This window comes from Salvelinus sp. IW2-2015, linkage group LG9, assembly GCF_002910315.2.
Source record: "Salvelinus sp. IW2-2015 linkage group LG9, ASM291031v2, whole genome shotgun sequence".
In the NCBI taxonomy this organism is placed as follows: domain Eukaryota; kingdom Metazoa; phylum Chordata; class Actinopteri; order Salmoniformes; family Salmonidae; genus Salvelinus; species Salvelinus sp. IW2-2015.
Genome location: NC_036849.1, coordinates 4,664,191 through 4,688,415, shown reverse-complemented (window position 1 = coordinate 4,688,415; position 24,225 = coordinate 4,664,191). Strand labels below are relative to the sequence as shown.

Sequence of the window (24,225 nt, the reverse complement as noted above, 5' to 3'; positions counted from 1 at the left end):
CTGGGATTATTGAAGATTCATGTTAAAAGGAACCACCAGCTTTCATATGTTCTCATGTTCTGAGCAAGGAACTTAAACGTTAGCGTTCTTACATGGCACATACTGCACTTTTACTTTCTTCTCCAACACTTTGTTTTTGCATTATTTAAACTAAATTGAACATGTTTCATTATTTATTTGAGGCTAAATTGATTTTATTGATGTAATATATTAAGTTAAAATAAGTGTTCATTCAATATTGTTGTAATTGTCATTATTACAAATACATATTTATATACAGTGGGGAGAACAAGTATTTGATACACTGCCGATTTTGCAGGTTTTCCTACTTACAAAGCATGTAGAGTCTGTAATTTTCTCATAGGTACACTCAACTGTGAGAGACGGAATCTAAAACAAAAATCCAAAAATCACATTGTATGATTTTTAAGTAATTAATTAGCATTTTATTGCATGACATAAGTATTGATACTCAGAAAAGCAGAACTTAAATATTTGGTACAGAAACCTTTGTTTGCAATTACAGAATCATAGGTTTCCTGTAGTTCTTGACCAGGTTTGCACACACTGCAGCAGGGATTTTGCCCACTCCTCCATACAGACCTTCTCCAATCCTTCAGGTTTCCGGGCTGTCGCTGGCAATACGGACTTTCAGCTCCCTCCAAAGATTTTCTATTGGTTCAGGTCTGGAGACTGGCTAGGCCACTCCAGGACCTTGAGATGCTTCTTACGGAGCCACTCCTTAGTTGCCCTGGCTGTGTTGTTCGGGTCTTTGTCATCTGGAAGAACCCAGCCACGACCCCATCTTCAATGCTCTTACTGAGGGAAGGAGGTTGTTGGCCAAGATCTCCGATACATGCCCCATCCATCCTCCCCTCAAACGGTGCAGTCCGTCCTGTCCCCTTTGCAGAAAAAGCTTCCCCAAAGAATGATGTTTCCACCTCCATGCTTCACCGGTTGGATGGTGTTCTTGGGTCGTACTCATCCTTCTTCTTCTCCAAACACGGCGATGGAGTTTAGACCAAAAGCTCTATTTTGTCTCATCAGACCCACATACCTTCTCCCCATTCCTCCTCTGGATCATCCAGATCGTCATTGGCAAACTTCAGACGGGCCTGGACATGCGCTGGCTTGAAGCAGGAGGAACTTGCGCTGCGCTGCAGGATTTTAATCCATGACGCGTAGTGTGTTACTAATGGTTTTCTTGAGACTGTGGTCCCAGCTCTCTTCAGTCATTGACCACGTCCTGCCGTTGTAGTTCTGGGCTGATACCTCACCTTCCTCATGATCATTGATGCCCACGAGTGAGATCTTGCATGATCCCAGACCGAGAGTGATTGACCGTCATCTTGAACTTCTTCCATTTTCTAATAATTGCGCCAACAGTTGTTGCCTTTCTCACCAAGCGCTTGCCTATTGTCCTGTAGCCCATCCCAGCTTTGTGCAGGTCTACAATTTATCCCTGATGTCTTACACAGCTCTCTGGTCTTTGCGCCATTGTGGAGAGGTTGGATCTGTTGATTGAATGTGTTTTTGACAGGTGTTCTTTATACAGGTAACGAGTTCAAACAGGTGCATTAATACAGTAATGAGTGGAGAACAGAGGGCTTCTTAAAAGAAAAACTAACAGGTCTGTGAGAGCCGAATTCTTACTGGTTGTAGTTGAGCAAATACTTATTCATGCAATAAAATGCTAATTAATTACTTAAAAATCATACAATGTGATTTTCTGGATTTTTGTTTTAGATTCCGTCTCTCACAGTTGAAGTGTACCTATTATAAAAATTACAGACCTCTACATGCATTGTAAGTAGGAAAACCTGCAAAATCGGCAGTGTATCAAATACTTGTTCTCCCCACTGTATATATATATATATATTTTTTTTTTTATCGTCCGATTAATCGGTATCGGCTTTTTTGGGTCCTCCAATAATCGGTATCGGTGTTGAAAAATCATAAATCGGTCGACCTCTAATATGAACACATTGACATAAAGGGGTGGAAGAGGGCTGCAGCCACCAAACACTTGCTCTGTCTACCCTCCCTTCCTGCACGAATTAATTAATGTTATTGTCACGTTCAACAAGTGAGTCAATAGCAGGATAGCCTCAGATTGAAAATCAACATGCTTGGGTGGATATTACGCCAATCTAAACATACTTTACATCATGGTTTCCCAAACTTGGGGTCGCAGCCCAATTTTTTAAAACATTTGGTTATTAGAACCGGGGTTACGTCAGTAACCTCCAGTAGCTGCTAGATGCGGTTGTAATAAATAGAGTGGTTTCTGTTTTCTTCCTACGAATGTGGCTCTATCTTTTGAATGGTTTAAGCTACAAACTATTATGACTCCATCACTGAAAGATAAGAACATGTATGTATGTACGTACTGTTTCCCTCTACTATGCCCACAAGCCGTTAGAACCGAGTGGACAAGACCAGACACTAAATCAGACTGGGGGGAAAATGTCTACACAGAAGATCATACAACATTATTGCCTGATGCTCTTCTGAATACCTTTCTGATGCATTTCAGTCACTTCAAACCATAGTTTGGGAACGCCTGCTTTACATTGTTTGCGAAATCAGACATAATATCACTATAATCTGAATGCTCATTTTCGGAAGTTGCTTTCATTTCAGCGCATTACATTTTTAAACATTTCAACTGTATTAAATTATTACTGTTTCAATTCCACAAAAAATGAACACCCATCAAAATAAAGTTCTCTTTCTTCTCTTTCTTGTGATGTAAGTGTCGAGATGGTGCATTATATCCCCAAAGAAACTTTAGCGTTGTTATAGATTCAGCGGTAAGACAATGTATTCAAGACAATGTATTGAGCCCATTTCAGCCACTACCAGGGTGTGTTTGACAGGTCATCACAAACAGTGTAACGTTAACGGGAAAAAACGACAGGCACAAGCAAGAGTATGAAAGAGTCTCAGGATTAAAATGAAAGCAATCAATCCAGCGAGATTTAAGTGGAAAGTGCATTTGAACCCCTCAAACACAAGAAATGGATGGCTGAAAATGACAGATCCTCAGGTGGGCGGGGCATGCACATTGCTAATGTAATGTCCATTAAGAAATTAATGGTTTCTCATGTACTGTACTTATTTATTAACATACACAGACTAACAAGATACTACAAATGCTTTGCTGATTACACATAATCATGCTTTGCTGATTACACATAATACACATTGCATAAAAACAATTTTAAATCTATTTTTTCTAAGAAACGTATATCTGTAGTTATAAACTGAAGGTGAGGGTATGACTTTGGCTTCACCTACGGTAAGATGTCAGTTACCAATATCTCTCATGTTGTTAATTTTCTGTGCAGCTTGTTTACAAATGAACATCAATGAAAACAAAAATCAGTAAATTAATTTATGTGTATACAATAAATGAATTGAATGATGTATTCTGTTGTCAATCTTCTCTCTACACAGTATAATGGGATAATGCCTCTCTCTACAAACCCCTGCCATTCTTACCTATTACTGCCACCATCTGGATGAAATTCAAAGTGTTCATAATAAACCATTTGATTCGGCAATAATAATAATATAATAATAATGAATGCCATTTAGCAGACGCTTTTATCCACAGCGACTTACAGTCATGCATGCATCATTTTTTTGTATTGGTGGCCTCAGCGGGAAACGAACACACGACCCTTGACTTTGTAAGTGCCATGCTGTCACTCACATTCAGCTGAGCACAAAATTGACCAAATTACAATTAGAGATGGTCCTCTGCTTTATTTGCTGAGGCCTTGTCAAAGCACTTCTGCCCAAACAACCAGCCTGTTTGGTCTCTATCGGCCATGTTCGAAGTGCACTAGGAATAGGGTGCCATTTGTCTGAAATATACCCTATTTACTCACTCACTCAATCACTCTAGAGGTGTCATGAGGACAGTTCTGTGCATTCACACATAGAAAAATATTAACAGGGTTGGTTCAGTACATTGACAACTTACTGTTGGATGGTTCTCACCCTGAAAGTAGTCTATCGGCCAGGAGAAACTTTGATCCATGGTTCGGTTTTCTTTAAACAGCGACTTTAAACAGCACACAGTGTACTTGTGACAAACAAATATGTCTGGTCATATTTTTGACGTTTTATTTTCATTTGTTATTTTATTGGGCCATCCCTTGCATAATTTTTTAGGCCTCCGAGGTATTTGCATTTAAATGAATGTGTATGAGTACTGCCACTACGGGGAGCCGTCAAATGGAAGCGTTAGTGAGATCTTGGAGGTTTCTCCTTCAATAATGTAGAACGCCTACTACTGAACACCACTAACGTTTCTCCGTCTCATCATTCTATCCTGTATGGTATGTAATGTGCAAAAGTGCAAGATGACTCTCAAAATATTGAGGTAACATGGTTACTTACATAGTCCGTGAGTTTGGTGACGTTTTAAGGCAATTGGAGGGAGTTTTAATCGAGTGAAAAACGTGTTGATATGTCGTTCCCCATTGTAAGTAGGTTGGCTAGGTTGCTAATGGTTTACATGTAGGGATTAAGATGGCGCACAAACTTTTTGTACTTCTAGCTCCTATTTGTTTTATTTTCTATGAACGAAGGCTCAGTTTAGTTCAGGAAATACAGTTGAAGTTGGAAGTTAACATACACCTTAGCCAAATATATTTAAACGTTTAAATTCCTGACATTCAATCCTAGTAAAAAATCCCTGTTTTAGGTCAGTTAGGATCACCACTTTATTTTAAGAATGTGAAATGGCAGAATAATAGTAGAGAATGATTTATTTCAGCTTTTATATCTTTCTTTACATTCTCAGTGGGTCAGAAGTTTACATACACTCAATTAGTATTTGGTAGCATTGCCTTAAATTGTTTAACTTGGGTCAAATGTTTCGGGTAGCCTTCCACAAGCTTCCCACAACAAGTTGGGTGAATTTTGGCCCATTCCTCCTGACAGAGCTGGTGTAACGGAGTCAGGTTTGTAGAATTCCTTGCTTGCACACGCTTTTTCAGTTCTGCCCACAAATGTTCTATAGGGTTGAGGTCAGGGCTTTGTGATGGCCACTCCAATACCTTGACTTTGTTATCCTTAAGCTATTTTGCCACAACTTTGGAAATATGCTTGGGGTCATTGTCCATTTGGAAGACCCATTTGCGACCAAGCTTTAACTTCCTGACTGATGACTTGAGATGTTGCTTCAATATATCCACATAATATTCCTACCTCATGCTGCCATCTATTTTGTGAAGTGCACCAGTTCCTCCTGCAGCAAAGCACCCCCACAACATGATGCTGCCACCCCCGTGCTTCACGGATGGGATGGTGTTCTTCGGCTTGAAAGCCTTCCCCTTTTTCCTCCAAACATAACGATGGCCAAACAGTTCTATTTTTGTTTCATCAGACCAGAGGATATTTCTCCAAAAAGTACAATCTTTGTCCCCATGTGCAGTTGCAAACCGTAGTCTGTCTTTTTTATGGCGGTTTTGGAGCAGTGGCTTCTTCCTTGCTGAGAGGCCTTTCAGGTTATGTCGATATAGGACACGTTTTACTGTGGATATAGATACATTTGTACCTGTTTCCTCCAGCATCTTCTCAAGGTCCTTTGCTGTTGTTCTGGGATTGATTTGCACTTTCCGCACCAAAGCACGTTCATCTCTAGGAGACAGAATGCGTCTCCTTCCTGAGCGGTATGACGCCTGCGTGGTCCCATGGTGTTTATACTTGCGTACTATTGTTTGTACAGATGAACGTGGTACCTTCAGGTGTTTGGAAATTTCTCCCAAGGATGAACCAGACTTGTGGAGGTCTACAATTCTTTTCTGAGGTCTTGGCTAATTTCTTTAGATTTTCCCATGATGTCAAGCAAAGAGGCACTGAGTTTGAAGGTAGGCCTTGAAATACATCCAAAGGTACACCTCCAATTGACTCAAATGATGTCAATTAGCCTATCAGAAGCTTCTAAAGCCATGACATAATTTTCTGGAATTTTCCAAGCTGTTTAAAGGCACAGTCAACAGTATGTAAACTTCTGACCCACTGGAATTGTGATACAGTGAATTATACATGAAATAATCTGTTTGTAAGCAATTGTTGGAAAAATACTTGTGTCATGCACAAAGTAGATGTCCTAACCGACTTGCCAAAACTATAGTTTGTTATCAAGAAATTTGTGGAATGGTTGAACGACTCCAACCTAAGTGTATGTAAACTTCCGACTTCAACTGTATATGTAAATATGCAATGTGATGATACAATGTGTTAAAGTGTATGATATTTGTTAAAAAAAATATACGTTTAACAGTTCGTTAGCTTTATGCTAACCAAATGTAGCTATGCTAAGCGCTAGCTAGCTTTAGGCTAGTGAATTTCAGCTATTGTTAGCTGACGTGGTAATGGTTTAAAGCAGGGGTGTCAAAGTCAAATGGACGGAGGCCAAATAAAAAATTTTGCTACAAGCCGAGGCCGGACTGTTCGAATGTTCATTGAAAAAATTTTAAATGACGCATATAGTCTAGTGAACCTAATTGAACCTACTGAAAACCTAACAAATATATTCCAATATGATCAGATAAATAAAGCAATATTTTCTTATGGCTCTTGTCAGTAATCTTTAATTTTCAACAGACACAAAGAACAAATTTCCTTTATATAAAAATCCCCATAACATGAACATTAAATGAAAGAAACCGGTATTCAAGGCACCATCAGTAGCCTATATTTTCTATTTTAGCAAAATGGGCTAAATTTACTTCAAGAAAAAAACAATATAGCAATTTCTATCATCCACTCAACTGAAATATTTTTAAAATATAATTGGATTGAAATACAATAAAATAAAGGTGCAAAAATCATTAATCAAAAACAACACTTGTTTAAGGAGAAGAACATGCAGTGAAAACAAATATTAAACTTTAACTTTAAACTTGAACTGAGTAAAAACTCTAAATATGTGATTGCACAGTAATGTTCACTTGTTTGAGGTTGAGGGTGATACTGGTGGTGTCCCATCTTTTCCACAAGTTCATCAATGTTCGGGGAAGGCTCTGAGCTGAGGAAATCCTCAGAAATTGAGTGGAGGTGTTCAGCAGTAAGTCGACTTCTGTGTGATGTTTTGTTCAGGTTCATCAAAGAAAACAGTTGTTCACACAGTAGTGCTGCCAAACATAGACAACGTTTGAGCAGCCTGGATGCGCAGCTGGGCATTGTGTCGGGAGGAAACGGGCGAACTCCGCAGCACCCACTGCCGCATATTTTGCCCTCAGTGCATCATTGCATTGGAGGTCAATCAACTCCATTTGGAGGTTTGGTGGTGAGCTTTCCACGTCCAACAGCAAATGGGTTACCGAGCAGTTCCAACCTGCTTTTTTGTGCTTCAAAGTCAGCAAATCGGCGTCGAAGTCTCACCTGTCGCGTTTCCTCTTGCATCTTTTCCCGTATCTTCGCCACCAGTCCGCTCTGTGTCCACACATCGCAGGTGCTCCGTCGGTTGTCAAACCCACGAGTTTTTCCCAAGGCAGCTCCATCTCATTTACACATCTTGACACCTCTTCATACAAATCATAGCCCGTAGTTGTGCCATGCATAGGACGTAAAGCCAAAACTCCTCTGTCACGCTTAGGCTCGGAGTCCACTCCGCGGATGAAAATTGACAACTGGCAATGTCGAAATGTCGGTGCTCTCATCCACAGCCAAGGAATATGCAATGAAATCTTTTCCCTTTTTCACAAGCTGCTCTTTAGATTGATGGACAACTGGTCTACTCTCTCGGCAATGGTGTTTCTTGCTCAGACTCACATTTAAAAAGAGTTGCCTTTTTTCTGGCAAACTTCGTCACAAACTTTAATCATGCAGTTTTTGATGAAAATCCCCCTCCGTAAATGGCCGGGCTGATTTAGCGATCTCTTCTGCAAAATAAAACTGGCCTTGACAGCAGCCTGGCCTTGTGATTTGGCTTTTTTGAACAGAGCCTGTCGAGATTTGAGCCTCGTTTTAATTCCTCTCCTTTTGTAGCCTTTGTTCCATGTCCATATTCTGTTTTGTCCGCGTGTTTCGTTTCATAATGTCGGTCTTCAGATTATACTCTTTCAGTACCGCCACACTTTCTCCACACAGAAGACACACAGGTTTTCCAGCTACCTCCGTGAACATATACTCCGACTCCCACCTTGTTTGAAACCCCCGGTTCTCAGTGTCCACCTTCCGTTTTGCCATTTTTGATGGGTATCTGAAAGTTAATTTTACTGTGATGCTGACGACTGCTGTGCCAATAAATATTGAAATGAAGCAGCCTACTGCTCGGTGCGTCACCGTTGCATTGTGGGAAATGTAGTATTGGTGCGTGTAAAAGATCTGCGGGCTGCCGGCTTGCTGCGGTCTGCGGGCCGGTTCTAATAATAAATCAAGATCATCCCACGGGCCGTAAAAAACCTTCTCGCGGGCCGGATGTGGCCCGCGGGCCTTGACTCTGACATATATGGTTTAAAGGGTCATGGATGTAGCATTGTTTAGCACAGGCCTCCAGTCATTTGTAGCTAGTACAGTAAGTTATATAATGTAAATGTAGCCTCTTATGGTACAATTTGATGGTTTTACATGCCAACTAGATTTTGTTGCTAGATGCTAAATACTACTGATTGAATAGCCTCAGATTATATGCACTATCGGTTTGGCCATTAGTGAAAAGGTAATATGTGAATGTGTTTGAATGTGTAGATGTATGGAGAGAGTTTTTTTTAAACTTGTGACCTTTTATTTTTGATACTGAAATATGGAATGTAACGACGTAATACTACAATGCAATTGTAGTGTGTACTTGTTTTTCACAACAAAAAATGTACAAAAGAGAACAATATTTTTTGAAATATTGTAGAATGCCTACTACTGAACACCACTAACGTTTCTCCGTCTCATCATTCTATCCTGTTAATTCAGGTTTATTATCTGCTGACCCGTCTCAGTCCGAGGCGTGTAACATACTCACAGATATCAAGCTAACTGAGGACAGTTGAGTGTACTCACAGATATGAAGATATTGAGCAAGTTCTCTAGAGTGGGCAGCTGAGGGATGAGTTTCTGCACCACTTTGCTGAAGGCCTCAAATATGGAGTGGTCATAGATGCTGGTCAGGTAAAGACTGAAGGGTCAAAGGGGAAAACAGTCAGTTACTTTCAATTGGGTATAACTGTAACCACCTACAGCAGCAGTTATACTGAAACTACTCACAAGTGCATAGCAAAAATGAATTTGAACAAAATTTAAGAAATTTAGTTTGGAGAGAACACTCTGGCCACACACTAGTAATCCACATTATGGTAGCTTCATTTGAAAACACTCTTTATAGTCGGGCGGATAAGCAAATCGGTTGTGCATTTTGTGATAAAAGCGCCACATTTTTTACAGAGGTAGATTCATTTACCCTGAAAATATTTTAATATGGAGCAACCACAGATTTATCCCTTGGGGGACGTGCCAGCCATCTTACAAAATGGCCGCTGACGGTATTACCAAAGATTTTTATAACTAACCCAAGATAGACCAGAGCCTGTCGTTTCCACTGGGAGCAATCATAGTGGAATCCTCAATCCGCCCTTGTACTCGTTCTAAACAACGCAATTTTAGAAACTTTGGCAAAGGGTAAAGTCTAAAAAATGTAGTTCACTATGTTACAGATTTTAGTTTTGGAAACAGAAAACTGTATGGAGATCAAATGTTTAATCGATGAGAAAATTTAAAGAATGCCGGACAAAATCCATCTTGCTCCATCTTCTCCCACTGCCGGCCACTGGGCTTCTTATCTTTGGTAGTTAGTGGAAATGCCAGCCGGATGCTTCACATTTATACATCTGGTGAAATGTCTGGCTCATTGTTCTATCTGTGGTATTACCTTAGATGTATCTTCTCCAAGCCAGCGTCAGCCAGGTCGTCATTGGCCCGTTTGTGTATGTCCCTCTGCTTCTCGATCTTAGCGTCGTCCGACAGCCCATCCACCTTGTGGATAAACACCTCAAAGTTGATTTCTGGGTTGACCTTGTAGGCCCTGGTTACTGTGAGGTGGAGCCGACTCAGAGCCTCCACATAGTCATCCTAGAGACAGACATGGGGACAGGATGGACAGTTACTGTTATAACAGAGGGAAGGTAACGCTTTCTATGAACAGCCTGTGTGTAATTAATGCATTTATAGCGCCTTATATGATTAGTATTACACTCATAGTAGTCCATCCTTCCAAATCTCGTCTCGTTGACAACGTGAGCGATGTCTGGGCATCCGAGGCTACACCCTAGACATGCTTTAAACATTCATACAATTGTTGTATACAAATGCATAAATGCCTTTTGATGCATTCACAATACATAACAACCAAGGACTTAGACGAGATCTGGCCCTAGCTCTTCAATAACACATAGCTGGTTCAAAGACAGCCAAGTCACCAAAAGGATTCCCGATTGCTGATTGAAGCTCTCACAGCAAGACTCCTTATCAAAGAGGTGTGGAACACATCTAACAACATAGTTTCTATTAGAGACCTAGGAGACGTTGCTTTTCTACTTTCACTGTACGCTCAAAAGTTCTGAGAACTTTTTTTAATTTAACTGAACTGAACCGAACTGAACTTTATTGATCCTAGAGGGAATTCTCCAGCCTGGCATTCTTCAACAAGGATTTATGGAAAACCAGAGAATTTTCTGGAAGTTTTGGGAACTTTGAAACCCTAACATGGCCACCACCGTTTCCATGTAGTCACCTGTGAGTCGATGACGAAGATGAGGGCCCCTGTTCCTCTGAAGATCATCTCGTAGTCAAAGGTGGGGTCGAAGAAGTCGATCTGTCCAGGGAAGTCCCAAATCTGGAAGCTGACGAAGGAACTGTTGGACACGTCCTCTCTGCAGATCTTATTCAAATCAAATTCAACTTTGGTTAAAGTGGATTTAAAAACACACTTTTTTCAGTAAAACAATACAATGATGGAGATAAAAAACAAACAGAAGGCAATAAAAAGAGATGTATAAAGTAACATAAAAAATGCAGTCTAAAAAAGAAACTGTAAAATCATCACCAGGCTAAAAAGGTGGGTTTTAAAATGTGATTTAAAAGCTTCAACAGTGCCTGTGTGATAAAAGTCACTGTGCATGCTTAACAGAATGGCTTCCATAGTCTATCTGGAATGGAACACTGTCCTTTACCAGGCCAGGGATCCTCTGTCTCGTGACCGCACCTTGACAACATCTCAGCCAGCTGGGTCAATTCGATAGCACGAGTGGAGACATTTCTACCTGGGGAGTGAGGTTACGGTGTGATCTAACTCTGTTAGATCTTACCTTATTGGTGCTCTCCAGAAACAGGGTCTCGTTGGGGGACATCTTGTGGAACACCACTTTTTGGATGGAAGACTTGCCGCTACGCCTTAGACCCATGAGGAGGATCCTGGGCTTCACCTCCCCACTGAGGGGGTCACTGAAACCACCTGGGGGAGGGAGGGATGTTTTTTTATGACAATGGTGTGTATTTATTAATATTGATATTTATGTTTTTGCTGTGTATGCACTGTACTGATGAATCATTTGTGTATTTGTTTCTTTTTATTGAGCTGTCCTTCTTGGCCAGGACTCTTGTGAAAGAGGCCTTGTAACCTCAATGGTGACTTCCTGGTTACTCACATACCAGTATTTTGTGTAGATGCAAGGCAATTAAATACATAAGAGCAACTCATACTCAGGGAACATGTGCTCCACATACACCGGCCAACCAACACCACATGAGTGTGGCTCACACTCCGACAGCACAGTTGGTATGATGTGTATCATATGGCATAGAATCTCCTCAGCCCCATAGAGCCACAGTTTATCTGACCCAAATGGCACACTATTATCTTTCTAGTGCACTTATTTTGACCAAAGCCCAATGGGAGGCCCCTGGTCAAAAGTAGTGCTCTACATAGGGAAAAAAGTGCCATTTGTAATGCGGACAGTGCCTTCTCTGGCCCTGGCACTGAGCTGGCCCAATCAAATGCTTCCTCTGACTTTGATAACTCTCTACTGAGGGAAGAATGTGGTCTGCATTCTATGTCACCGCCGGGCTGGCCTTCCTAATGCTGTAACATTATAAGCCTGTGGCCAAATGCCACCCTATTCCCTATGGGCCCTGGTAAAAAACATATGGTGCCATTTGGGATGTAAACCGAGACTGAGACTTGGCACTCATGTAATGTGGTTGAGATGGGGTGCTAATATATTATGGATTCTGAAGAGCATTGGGGAGTTTATAGCTTCGGGAAAAATAACTCTTCTATCAGTTATTCTTTCACTGACTCGAATGATTCATGACAAATGGCTGGTGGGTATGAAGTGAAGGTCCAGTTAGGCAATTAGCAGCGTATGCTTTGAGATCACTGTTACCCAACAATCTATTGGATATAGTCTTAGGAAAAAAAATAAGAAGGACCTCTGAGCATATGAAAGTGTGCTAATGCAGAATTATTGGAAGATCATTGTAATGTAAGAGACAGTGGTGACTGGTCATTTAACAGAACACACACTGTCTGGGAGAATGATGAAATCCCCCGTTGAATTTCTCAACACTATCTCCGAGACTAGAGAAAGACAGGCTAGAGAGGCGCTGTCTATCATGTGACAGTTGAGTAATTATATAGACATAACCAACATCCCAAATGGCACCCTATGCTCTATTTAGTGCACTACTTTTGACCAGGGGCCCTACGTAGTGAGTTTTATAGGGAATAGGGTGCTATTTGGGATGCAAAGATTCCACATTGACTCTTCAATGCATCATTTCACTATCTGCAGGTCACACAGTCCTATCCCTCTGACAGGGATAGTCATAATCTGCTTGCATCAAATTAAAGATTGGAGAAGAATCCGGATATAAAACTTAAAAGAACAAACTGTAGATTTGTGAGAATGTTTGAGCTACCTATTGGAATACATGCACATATTTTGGCAGTTCTTTAATGGTAATAGACTGTAATCGCTTATTAAACGTTAATAAAGGTATTATCAAATCGTTTTTAAAAAACAATGCATAATGCCAAAAAAATGTATTAAGACTATGTCAATCAGAGCCAGATGCACTGAATATGTCAGGCAGTAAATACAGAGGCGCAACAGGACTGGCTTCAATTTCTCTAGTCAAAACTGACCAATGATTTCTTTTTAGGTAACATGACGCATTCAAACTAACACGTTTCTCATAGGCCAAACCCCAATATAAACACAGCTTTCGCCTAGCTAGCCTCGTTGACACAGTAGATTACAGTAGCAGCTAATTTAAATGTAGCTGCCAAACAACCACGCGTTCGGTATTGAAAGCGCTTGGAGGTTATTTTACGCTGCGCTATGTATAAACATTTCACACAAATAGTGAACTTCAAAGGGTTTAGACACAATTCACCTCGTAGCCTATAGCTGGGATACAGTAAGATGAAACATTGTGTCAATATATTCATGACCTTCCTGACGCGGAGGGAGAAAAGTTTTGCCACTACCTCCGTCTTCGCAGCTACAGTCCAGATTCCCGTCTGTGAATGTATCAAAGTCATCGTCGTCATCGTAATAACCAATCGCCAATGTTTCATCGTCTTCGACCTCGATGTACTTCGAACCCCCCTCTCTGCTGCTGGTCATTTTCTTAAATGTTCCTGTTGGTTAGGCTAAGCCACAGACGTTGACAAACTTTTCCACAGCATTGTCACCTGATATGTGCAAACCATTATGAACTTTCACCCCCCCCCCCCCYTCCTCGGTGTGAATGAAGCATGCTCGCTGGCCAACATACCAGCCCGCCTGCGAGAGAAATTGAGGAACACTGCAACAATTCCCCGCATTCAGACATGTTGGAAAGATGCCAGTGCCGAGTCAGATCAGGGGCAAAACTTGTAAACACAAAATTATAGCATGCACCTCGTCCTATCAATTAGCATAGGCCTATAAACTCGCTTACCTGGATTGGTTGCTTTTCTCTCATGCGGATCTTGGGATGTGTACACAATATTTTTCTTAGAATGAGCTCATACAGTGCCTTCAAAAATAATTCATATCCCTTGACTTATTCCACATTGTGTTACAGACTAAACTCAAAATGTATTAAATGTGGGGTTTTTCTCACCCATCTCCACACAATGCCCATTATTATTTTCAAAATTCTTTCAGTTCTGTGAAATTGGTTGTTGATCAATGCTAGACAACCATTTTCAGGTCTTGCCATAGTTGTTCAAGTATGTTTATGTCTAAACTGTAACTAGGCCAATCAGGAACATTCATTGTCTTCTTGGTAAGCAACTCCAGTGTAGAGTTGGCCTTGTGTTTTAGTTTATTGTCCTGCTGAAAGGTGAATTCATCTCCCAGCGTGTGGTAGAAAGCAGACTGAACCAGGATTTCCTCTTGGATTTTGCCTGTGCTTAGCTCCATTCTGTTTTATTTTCTATCCTGAAAAACTCCCCAGTCCTTAACGATTACAAGCATACCCATAGTATGATGCAGCCACTACTATGCTTGAAAATATGAATAGTGGTACTCAGTAATGTGTTGTATTGGATTTCCCCCAAACACTATGTATTCAGGACAAAAAGTGAACTGCTTTGCCATATTTGTTGCAGTATTACTTTAGTGCCTAGTTGCAAACAGGATGCATCTTTTGGAATATTTTCTATTATGTACAGGCTTCCTTCTTTACACTCCGTCAATTAGTTTAGTATTGTGAAGTAACAGCAATGTTTAGCCTTTTAAAAAACACATCTGATATGGCTGACTTGCTTAAACAAATGTGGTTTCTGCTGACAATTGAGATGTGCAAACTATGGCATAAGGGGACGACAAGCGGATAACCGGCAATCCGTAATTTCGATTAAGACATTAATGAGTGAGCTAGGACGGACGTAGTCAATATAACTATTTGTTTAGCACTTTTGAAATGTACAGAGACAGAATTCAGAACATGGGCCGTTCTTACAGTGGTCTCCCTGTACACCAAGTCAGAACTGTATGATAAATAAAGGGGGCATATAAGCAGACAATGAAAGCTCTTACAATATTCGGTGATTACATTTCTCTAAAACAGGTTATAGACTACATGTGCACCACCAAGTCAGAACAGTAGGCAAAATTAAGAGGGGTAAATATACCAAATTATTGGGGTGAGGCACATGGGCTACTAACATCTTACTACACAACATACACTTGGTATTACTTTCTTAGCTACAGTATACATATCTCCCTGGCATATTTCATAATTTATGCAGCAGCATACAATACATTTTTGGACTCACCCTGTTGTGCTGTGCTCTCTTGAAAAGGAAGGTGGCGCGGCGATCCTTCGTGGGCAAATTTTGTCATCAAAGTCTGGCATTCTCTGGATTTATGGTGCTTTCAAAACAACTGGGAACTCAGAAAAAAACAAGGTCAAATCATGATGACGTCATTGATCTTCAGGTTGTAGCTCTAGAAAGAGGCCAGATTTACAATTCCGTGTTGGATGACCGTTCAAAACGTATTTTCCCAGTCGGAGCTCGTTTATTCCTGACTTCCCAGTTATCTTGAACTCACTGAAGTCAAGTTTTCGCACCTCCCAGTTAAGTTGTTTTGTGCGCGGCACAAATCATGCTTTATTGACAGCATGGCCAATGTTGAATGTTATCATTTTAAACTTGGAAAAGAGCTTCTTAATCCCAGATTTGGGACCACACACCCACTTCACTGAATAGCAGGCTAGTGATTGCTTTGCAATGCTTGCAGTTAGCCACTGATTCCTTCCAAACCACTCATTGTTGAATTTGCGATTTCCAACTTGTGTAATGTTTATGTCCAATGAGCACCGATATGTTTTATCTATAATTTCTCTTCATTATTTCTCATCATATGACAAGGATAAAAATGATTTGCCAGTAGATTGTCGACTTGATTCATGATGAAGACTGCTAGCTAAGATTTTGAAAGTATGATGTTGACATGATCAGTCCAATCAAAGCTACTGTACATATAATGTGATTTGACATCATTTTATCTGTGGCCAATGACCTTGATCCTTCTTGGATGGGCACTTTTAATGTAACTCTATGGCAGCACCCAAGGGGCTAGAATTTTCTAGCACTACCTTTACACTTGGCGGTGACACAGTGTCCCCATGAGTGACAAAACACTGAGCCAATCACGGCGCAACGCTCAACTAGGCTGAAACGCCTGCATTTTGGAGCTGCCTTACTCAAGAAAACAAAAAAGAGACCATGTCTTTATGCAGCTTTATTAACTCAATAATATTTTTATCTTTTTACATTGTTTGCAAACTGATATGTGATACGTATTAATGCCAAAATAACATGCAAAACAGGCAAGCCTGTGGGGCGGGGGTGCAAAGCAGCCCCACTTGACCTGAATGACGGGTTGTCACTGGGTATTTGGAGATCAAACGATTTCAGGACCATGGACAGTTCAGCACCATGGACAGTTCAGAGCACGCCTTTCACCTGCGCTTCAGCGCTGATTCCAAAGTTTACAGATAAGCTTTTGATATGGCACTGTCACATATTGACAACATGATGGCGCTGTAGGTACAGATTTGAAAAACTAGAATTTAAAACAACTAGATCTTTACTGCCTCTGATCTGGCAGACTCACTAAACACATACTTCTTTGTAAATCATATCTTAGTGTTGGAGTGTGCCCCTGGCTATCCGTACATTAAAAAAATATATGTGTGCAATCTGGTTTGCGTAATATAAGGAATTTGAAATTATTTATACTTTTACTTTTGATACTTAAGTATATTCTAGAAATTACATTTACTTTTGATACTCAAGTATATTTAAAACTGAGAATGGATCAACAACATTGTACTGACTCCACAAATTACCTAAATGACAAAGTGAAAAGAAGAATGCCAATACATAGTGTCTCCATTAGTGTCCCCAAACACTTTTAGACTTTTACTTTTAGGTAGAATTTACTGTGTGACTTTCACTTTTACTTAAGTCATTTTCTATTAAGGTACGGTATCTTTACTTTTACTCAAGTATGACAATTGGGTACTTTTTCCACCACTGCTGAAAGGTAAATTCCTCTCTTGGTGTCTGGGATAAAGCAGAATGAAGCAGGTTTTCATCTAGGATTTTGTCTGTGCTTAGTTAGCTCCATCCCGTTTATTTTTACACTGAAAAACTGACCAGTCTTTTCCAATGTCAAGCATACCCATACCATGATGCAGTCACCACCATGCTTGAAAAAAAGGAGGCAGTTACCCAGTGATGTGTTGTATTGGATTTGCCCAAACATTTAGGCCAAAAAGTTAATTATTTTGCCTTGTAATTTTGCAGTATTACTTTAGCGCATTTGTTGCATGTTTTGGAATATTTTTTATTCTGTGTATTGGCATTCTTCTTTTCACTCTGTCATTTAAGTAATTATTGTGGAGTCAGTAAATGTTGTTGATCCATCCTCAGTTTTCTCCCATCATAGCCATTGAACTCAGTAGATGTTTTAAAATCATTGTGACATCCCTGAGCAGTTTCCTTCCTGTCCTGCAGCTCTGTTCAGAAGGACAACTGTATCTTTGATGTGTATGGGTGGTTTAATACATCATCCACAGCATAATTATTAACTTGACCATGCTTAAAGAGATATTCAATGTCTTATTTGTTATTGTTACCCATCTACCAATCCGTGCCCTTTTTATGAGGCTTTTGAAAAGCTCTGTGGTCTTTGTAGTTGAATCTGTGCTTGAAATTCAATACTCGACGGAGGGATCTTACAGATGTGGTATGGGGGACAGAGGAAGATGTAGTCATTCGAAAATCATGTCAACCCCTATTATTTCACACAGAGTGAGTCCATGTAACTTATTACGTGATTTGTTACGCCAGATTTTACTCCTAAACTAATTTAGGCTTGCCATAACAAAGGGGGGTAAATACTTAGGGGAGAGTGGGGAAAGTTGAGAGGGGTTAGTTGAGCCACCCACCCCTTGTTTTTGGGAAACCATACACACAATGAATCACATGGGATTTAAAAAAAAGTCTAAATAATGTATTGTGTTAAAGGTTTCATGATGTTGTATCTAAACCAAAGTAGATGGTTTTAACATGGTTTTATACATCAGTTGGGGTCTATATAAGCTACAATATGAGGTCTTTAACCTAACATGTAAGTGCATCCTTGTAGCTGTGTGGGCTAATATATTCACGTGTTTGCCTTAGGGTAAGTTGAGCACAATGGCCATTGGGTAAGTTAAGATAATGGTTGTCATACCCCATACATGACATTTTGTCAGCTGTTTGCATAATATGCATATTTTTGCAATGTGTCATGCATATGAACTAAAGAGTTGTATTTTTACCAAGCAGACATCATTGAGCACTGTGTATACATACATAAAACAAGCAGGGGTCTAGCCCCCCTTGAGATTATTGAAAGCAGCTAAGGAAGGTGAGAAGGGAAGAAGTGCATTTGAGCAGCAAGAGATACAAATAAATTGACTGAATGACACTGAAGAGGTACATTGACAAAAAAGAAAACGAATATGTATCTGTGCGAAAGAGAAGCTATGATAGAGTAGCAGAGGAACACAAGGTCTTATCTGATGACATGGAGTCTGAGCTTGCTAAAAATATAAAGAATCTTGCGGACCAGTTTCATGGACTTAGTAGCCTCAAATGCAGAGAACTTGACTATGAATTGGCACATTGAAGCAACGTCCCTGTCCCAGACAACTGGTCAAGAAATGGTAGGTAAGTGATATTGAACAGGGAGATCTATACCTGAAAGCAGGCATACATTTAAAACATACAATGTACCACACCCCCATTCCATGAATTAAACTTTGACCTACCAGCACCATCACCCACTGTCATAGGACACCATCACCCACTTACCCCAAGGCGGATGAACTTACCCTGTCCCTATGCTCAATTTACCCCATACCAGGGTTAAGTTGTGCTAAGACAGCTTGTCTAGGAAAAAAGTGCTATGTTTTCAAAACTGTTGTGTTTACATGAATTCAGATTCAGTTGAAGTCGGAAGTTTGCATACACCTTAGCCAAATACATTTAAACTCAGTTTTTCACAATTCCTCAAATTTAATCATAGTAAAAATTCCCTGTCTTAGGTTAGTTAGGATCACCACTTTATTTTAAGAATGTGAAATGTCTATCGTAGAGAGAATGATTTATTTCAGCTTTTATTTCTTTCATCACATTCTCAGTGGGTCAGAAGTTTACATACACTCAATTAGTATTTGGTAGCATTGCCTTTAAATTGTTTAACTTGGGTCAAACATTTCGGGTAGCCTTCCACAAGCTTCCCACAATAAATTGGGTGAATTTTGGCCCATTCCTCCTGACAGAATAGGTGTAACTGAGTCAAGTTTTGTAGGCCTCCTTGCTCACACACACTTTTTCAGTTCTTCCCACAAATTTTCTATAAGATTGAGGTCAGGGCTTTGTGATGGCCACTCCAATACCTTGACTTTGTTGTCCTTAAGCTATTTTTGCCACAACTTTGGAAGTATGCTTGGGGTCATTGTCCATTTGGAAGACCCATTTGCGACCAAGCTTTAACTTCCTGACTGATGTCTTGAGATGTTGCTTCAATATATCCACATAATTTTCCTACCTCATGATGCCATCGATTTTGTGAAGTGCACCAGTCCCTCCTGCAGCAAAGCACCCCGACAACATGATGCTGCCACCCCTGTGCTTCACGGTTGGGATGGTGTTCTTCGGCTTGCAAGCGTCCCCCTTTTTCCTCCAAACATAACGATGGTCATTATGGTCAAACAGTTCTATTTTTGTTTCATCAGACCAGAGGACATTTCTCCAAAAAGTACGATCTTTGTCCCCATGTGCAGTTGCAAACCGTAGTCTGGCTTTTTTTATGGCGGTTTTGGAGCAGTGGCTTCTTCCTTGCTGAGCGGCCTTTCAGGTTGTCGATATAGGACTCGTTTTACTGTAGATATAGATACATTTGTACTGGTTTCCTCCAGCATCTTCTCAAGGTCCTTTGCTGTTGTTCTGGGATTGATTTGCACTTTTTGCACCAAAGTATGTTCATCTCTAAGAGACAGAACGCGTCTCCTTCCTGAGCGGTATGACGGCTGTGTGGTCCCATGGTGTTTATACTTGTGTACTATTGTTTGTACAGATGAACGTGGTACCTTCAGGCATTTGGAAATAGCTCGGTCTACAATTTATTTCTGAGGTCTTGGCTGATTTCTTTTGAATTTCCCATGATGTCAAGCAAAGAGGCACTGAGTTTGAAGGTAGGCCTTGAAATACATCCAAAGGTACAACTCCAATTGACTCAAATGATGTCAATTAGCCTATCAGAAGCTTCTAAAGCCATGACATAATCTTCTGGAATTTTCAAAGCTGTTTAAAGGCACAGTCAACTTAGTGTATGTAAACTTCTGACCCACAAACACCTGAAGGTGCCATGTTCATCTGTTCAAACAATAGTACGCAAGTATAAACACCATGGGACCAAGCAGCCATCATACCGCTCAGGAAGGAGACGCGTTCTGTCTCCTAAAGATGAACATACTTTGGTGCGAAAAGTTCAAATCAAATGTGTCATGCACAAAGTAGATATCCTAACCGACTTGCCAAAACTATAGCTTGTTAACAAGAAATTTGTGGAGTGGTTGAAAAACGAGTTTTAATGACTCCAACCTAAGTGTATGTAAACTTCCGACTTCTACTGTAGATACCTTTTGTTAGAAGGAATACTACATTTCCTTGACATAGTGATTGTGAAAGTAAAAAAATTTCAACATATTTTAGCTTTTACATTTGTATTAATTTGTAAACATTTGAAGAATTTTAACGGTCGTCGTATGAAGGAGTGGACCAAAGCGCAGCGTGGTAAGTGTTCATGATTTATTAATAAAACTGAACACTAAAATAACAAAACAACAAAGAGAACGAACGAAACCGAAACAGTTCTGTCAGGTGCAGAAACACAAAAACAGAAAACAACTACCCACAAAGCATCGGTGGGGGAAAAGCTACCTAAGTATGGTTCTCAATCAGAGAYAACGATAGACAGCTGCCTCTGATTGAGAACCACACCCGGCCAAACACAAAGAAATAAAAAACATAGAAAAATGAACATAGAATGCCCACCCAAATCACACCCTGACCAAACCAAAATAGAGACATAAAAAGATCTCTACGGTCAGGGCGTGACAAGAATTTTCTTTTCACTTTTACATGTGTTTTATGTAGATAATTGACAAAAAATGTATCTATTTAAATCCCACTTTGTAATGCAACAAAATGTAAGAAAAATTCAAGGGCGGTGAATACTTATGATACCCACTGTATAGCATGCAGCAAATCTCTGATTTTACTGAGTCCACAGTAGGGTGTCTTGAGAGAGGAGGCTTTCCTCTCTAATCCTCAAATAATACATTCAAAAAATAATCTCTAAAGACACGCAAAGCGATCATGGGTGGATTAGCCATCTGGCAGTTCTGGCAAACGCCAGATGGAACATATTTTTGTTGGGGGGACTATTCAAAATGTACAAAAAATATATATTTTTGAAATCACAAAAGAAAGGGACAGTTGCCCACTGGCCTGTTAAGATGTTTTTTAATTATTCTCTTTTGTCTCAATAATTTATTTAAGCAATTGCCTGATCAGTGGGCAGCAGACAACCCCCTTCTATCAAAATGGGCCGGCCTGGTTTTCTGATTGAGCAAGGGGTCAGGCAAAAATTCACATTCAAAGTCAAACACACATCAGCAAAGAGACCTGCTGAGACTCATCAGTCGGCCCAGAACATGGATCATAAAAAACAGAAAGCCGGTACTAAAAAGAGACACAAAAGGCTCTTGAGACTGACGCTGCTAAATGTGTGAAATTAACCAACTCGTTTTCTAAAAGTTCTGGTCTGAGAAATGATGCAGGTGCATTGACAGATCAGACGATGCTGCAGAAGCCAGTGCAGTCGAGGTAGGGAGAAAACAAAGACACACACTGACACAGATTTAACCCACTGCTGCCAATTCATATTTTGTCTGTATATCATATTAAATTGTACTTTAATTATCACTTAGGCCTAATGGAAGGGGGGATTCGGAGGAACAGATATGACAGGTATCAACTTGCAATAGCCTTAAAAGTTGTTAGATTGGCTTTTATAACACATACGCTAATAGCCATCAAGCTCATCAAATCAACTTGTATTGGTCACATACACATGTTTAGCAGATGTTATTGCGGGTGTAGCAAAATGCTTGTAAACAGCCATTTAAGACATGAAACACTGGATTAATCCATAATAGCTAAATAATCCTCTGTGAAAGGTCAATTCAGGGACTCTCTGTGTATTTCAATTGTTTTATCAATGTTTATTCTCTCCCGAATCTGAGTCTTCAGCCAGCGAGTGGCTCTTAGTTTATGAGCTGTAGTAACGAGTGACTCTGGTGTCGAATTACATTACATAGCCACCGCCACTGGAGGCTGGAAAGTCCCACCTATTTCCTGCCTAAGGCCTGTCACTTCTTGGCAGAAAAATACGCATAAGCTGCACTGTCAAATGAAGCAGACACTGGCAATCTATCAGCATCCACATAAAGTACTCCTGGCATCGTTCTATGAGAAACACTGAAGGTGTCATATTGAATTCAATAGAAGAAAATAGAGAGAGCGGGAGAGAGATACTTATACTCCCAAAACATTAAGGAACTGCAGTCTCTCTCTCCTTTTCTTTTTATGTTTTCTGTAACCCATCCATTAGTGAATGAATAAACACGTCTATTAGACAAAGAAGAAAATCACTGAATAAATGCCTTGTAGATGACCATTGGTATTTGTGTGTCTGTAACTTTCTCACTCATCATTATTCATGATTCATTCAGGACTATCAGGAATCATGGTAGCATCCACATTAATGTAGAAGTGTTTAGAGACATATTCTATTCATATATACAGTAAAAGTGACTCCAAAATGACACAATACATTATTTACCATTAATTTCTATTGGGCACAAAATAATCTGAAACACAACCAAAGCAAACAGCAAATGCATCCAACAAGTTTGTAGAGTCACAAACTTGATGTAATTATTGCATGCTTAGAATATGGGACCAAATACTACACTTTTGACTACTTAAATACATATACAGCGGACCACATGAAACATATGGGTAGGGTTAGGGTTGTAGAGAATCGAAGGACCATGAATGTAATAAGAAACCTTAGGTGCTGGTTTAAGGCCGGTAGCAACCACTTGAGAATGTCCAGTCAGAACAAGGATGAGGCGGATGTCCAGGTTAATGAGAGTTTAACGGAAGAAGATGTCCACATTTACACASACACACTGACCACTCATGGTTCAGATAACTGAGAATCATGTCCAGTGAGAACTGACATTGACTATGTGGTCGTTTAGATGCACGCACAATTAAACATCAGACATACATGGATTCAGTCCACAGGAGGATACGTTCAGCAGAAGGGAAAACTGGAAGTGCTCATCAGGATGTGGAAAGCACGTTTCTGAACGCCCAGCGTGCTGGGACATAGACCAACTGAAACTGAAGTTGCAGGAATCAAGGCTGCTGATAGGCTGAACGAGATGTGGTGATAAGTATTTGGCGTCACCTTGACCAAGAAGACACTAAACAAAAGTGGGGTCCTCTGAATAGGAGACTAAGCTGCCCGACTAGAACTAACCATAAAGGATGGCTAGAATCAGCTAACTGAAGCTGGCCATTTTAATAACCGCCTAAAATTTGTTGTACAGATTTGAAATCAAAAACAAAGGGCAGCAAGGGCTAACAGTTACTGAGAGGAATGACGTGAATACTTGTGGTCATCCAGAGAGGCAGAAATGTAGACCAGACGGGTGACTGGTCAAAAGAAGGTCTGTCTTTTGTGAACCCTGGCCACCCCATCACAAAGGTTCTTGTGGTCAACAGACCAGGGCGACTGAAACTGGTATTGCCAGTGCAGATTGTGAAGCAGTTCTGGATGGGCTGCCCCTGCTGCCCAGGAACAGGCAACAGGAGTACCTCAATGGTGAGGGCTTGTACGATGTCCCAGGGGGGAGCAGGAGTCCTATCTACCCCTGGCAAGGTGTCAGCTGAGGACGGAAACTGTGTGAAGCCACTAGGGAATCAGGAAACTCAGGGCTAAGATACTCTTGACCTCCTGGAGCTATAGACTTAGGACCTAGTAGGGCAAAAGGTGAAGTGTCTCCTAAGAAAGAACACTGAAC

At 40.4% G+C, this 24,225-nt stretch overlaps 1 protein-coding gene across 1 annotated transcript in view; it reads right to left on the bottom strand.

Annotated features, from left to right (window-relative positions):
* rragd (ras-related GTP binding D) overlaps positions 1-13,731 on the bottom strand; it is a 35,135-nt gene extending 21,404 nt beyond the window's left edge. Inside the window, exons 1-5 of the mRNA XM_023994049.2 lie at positions 13,502-13,731; positions 11,319-11,464; positions 10,745-10,891; positions 9,884-10,083; positions 9,019-9,133 (exon numbers count right to left, since the gene is read on the bottom strand). Coding sequence (XP_023849817.1) covers positions 9,019-9,133; positions 9,884-10,083; positions 10,745-10,891; positions 11,319-11,464; positions 13,502-13,640 — 747 coding nt within the window. The 5' untranslated portion in view covers positions 13,641-13,731. The remainder of the gene's footprint in view (positions 1-9,018; positions 9,134-9,883; positions 10,084-10,744; positions 10,892-11,318; positions 11,465-13,501) is intronic.
* Positions 13,732-24,225: the final 10,494 nt, after the last annotated feature.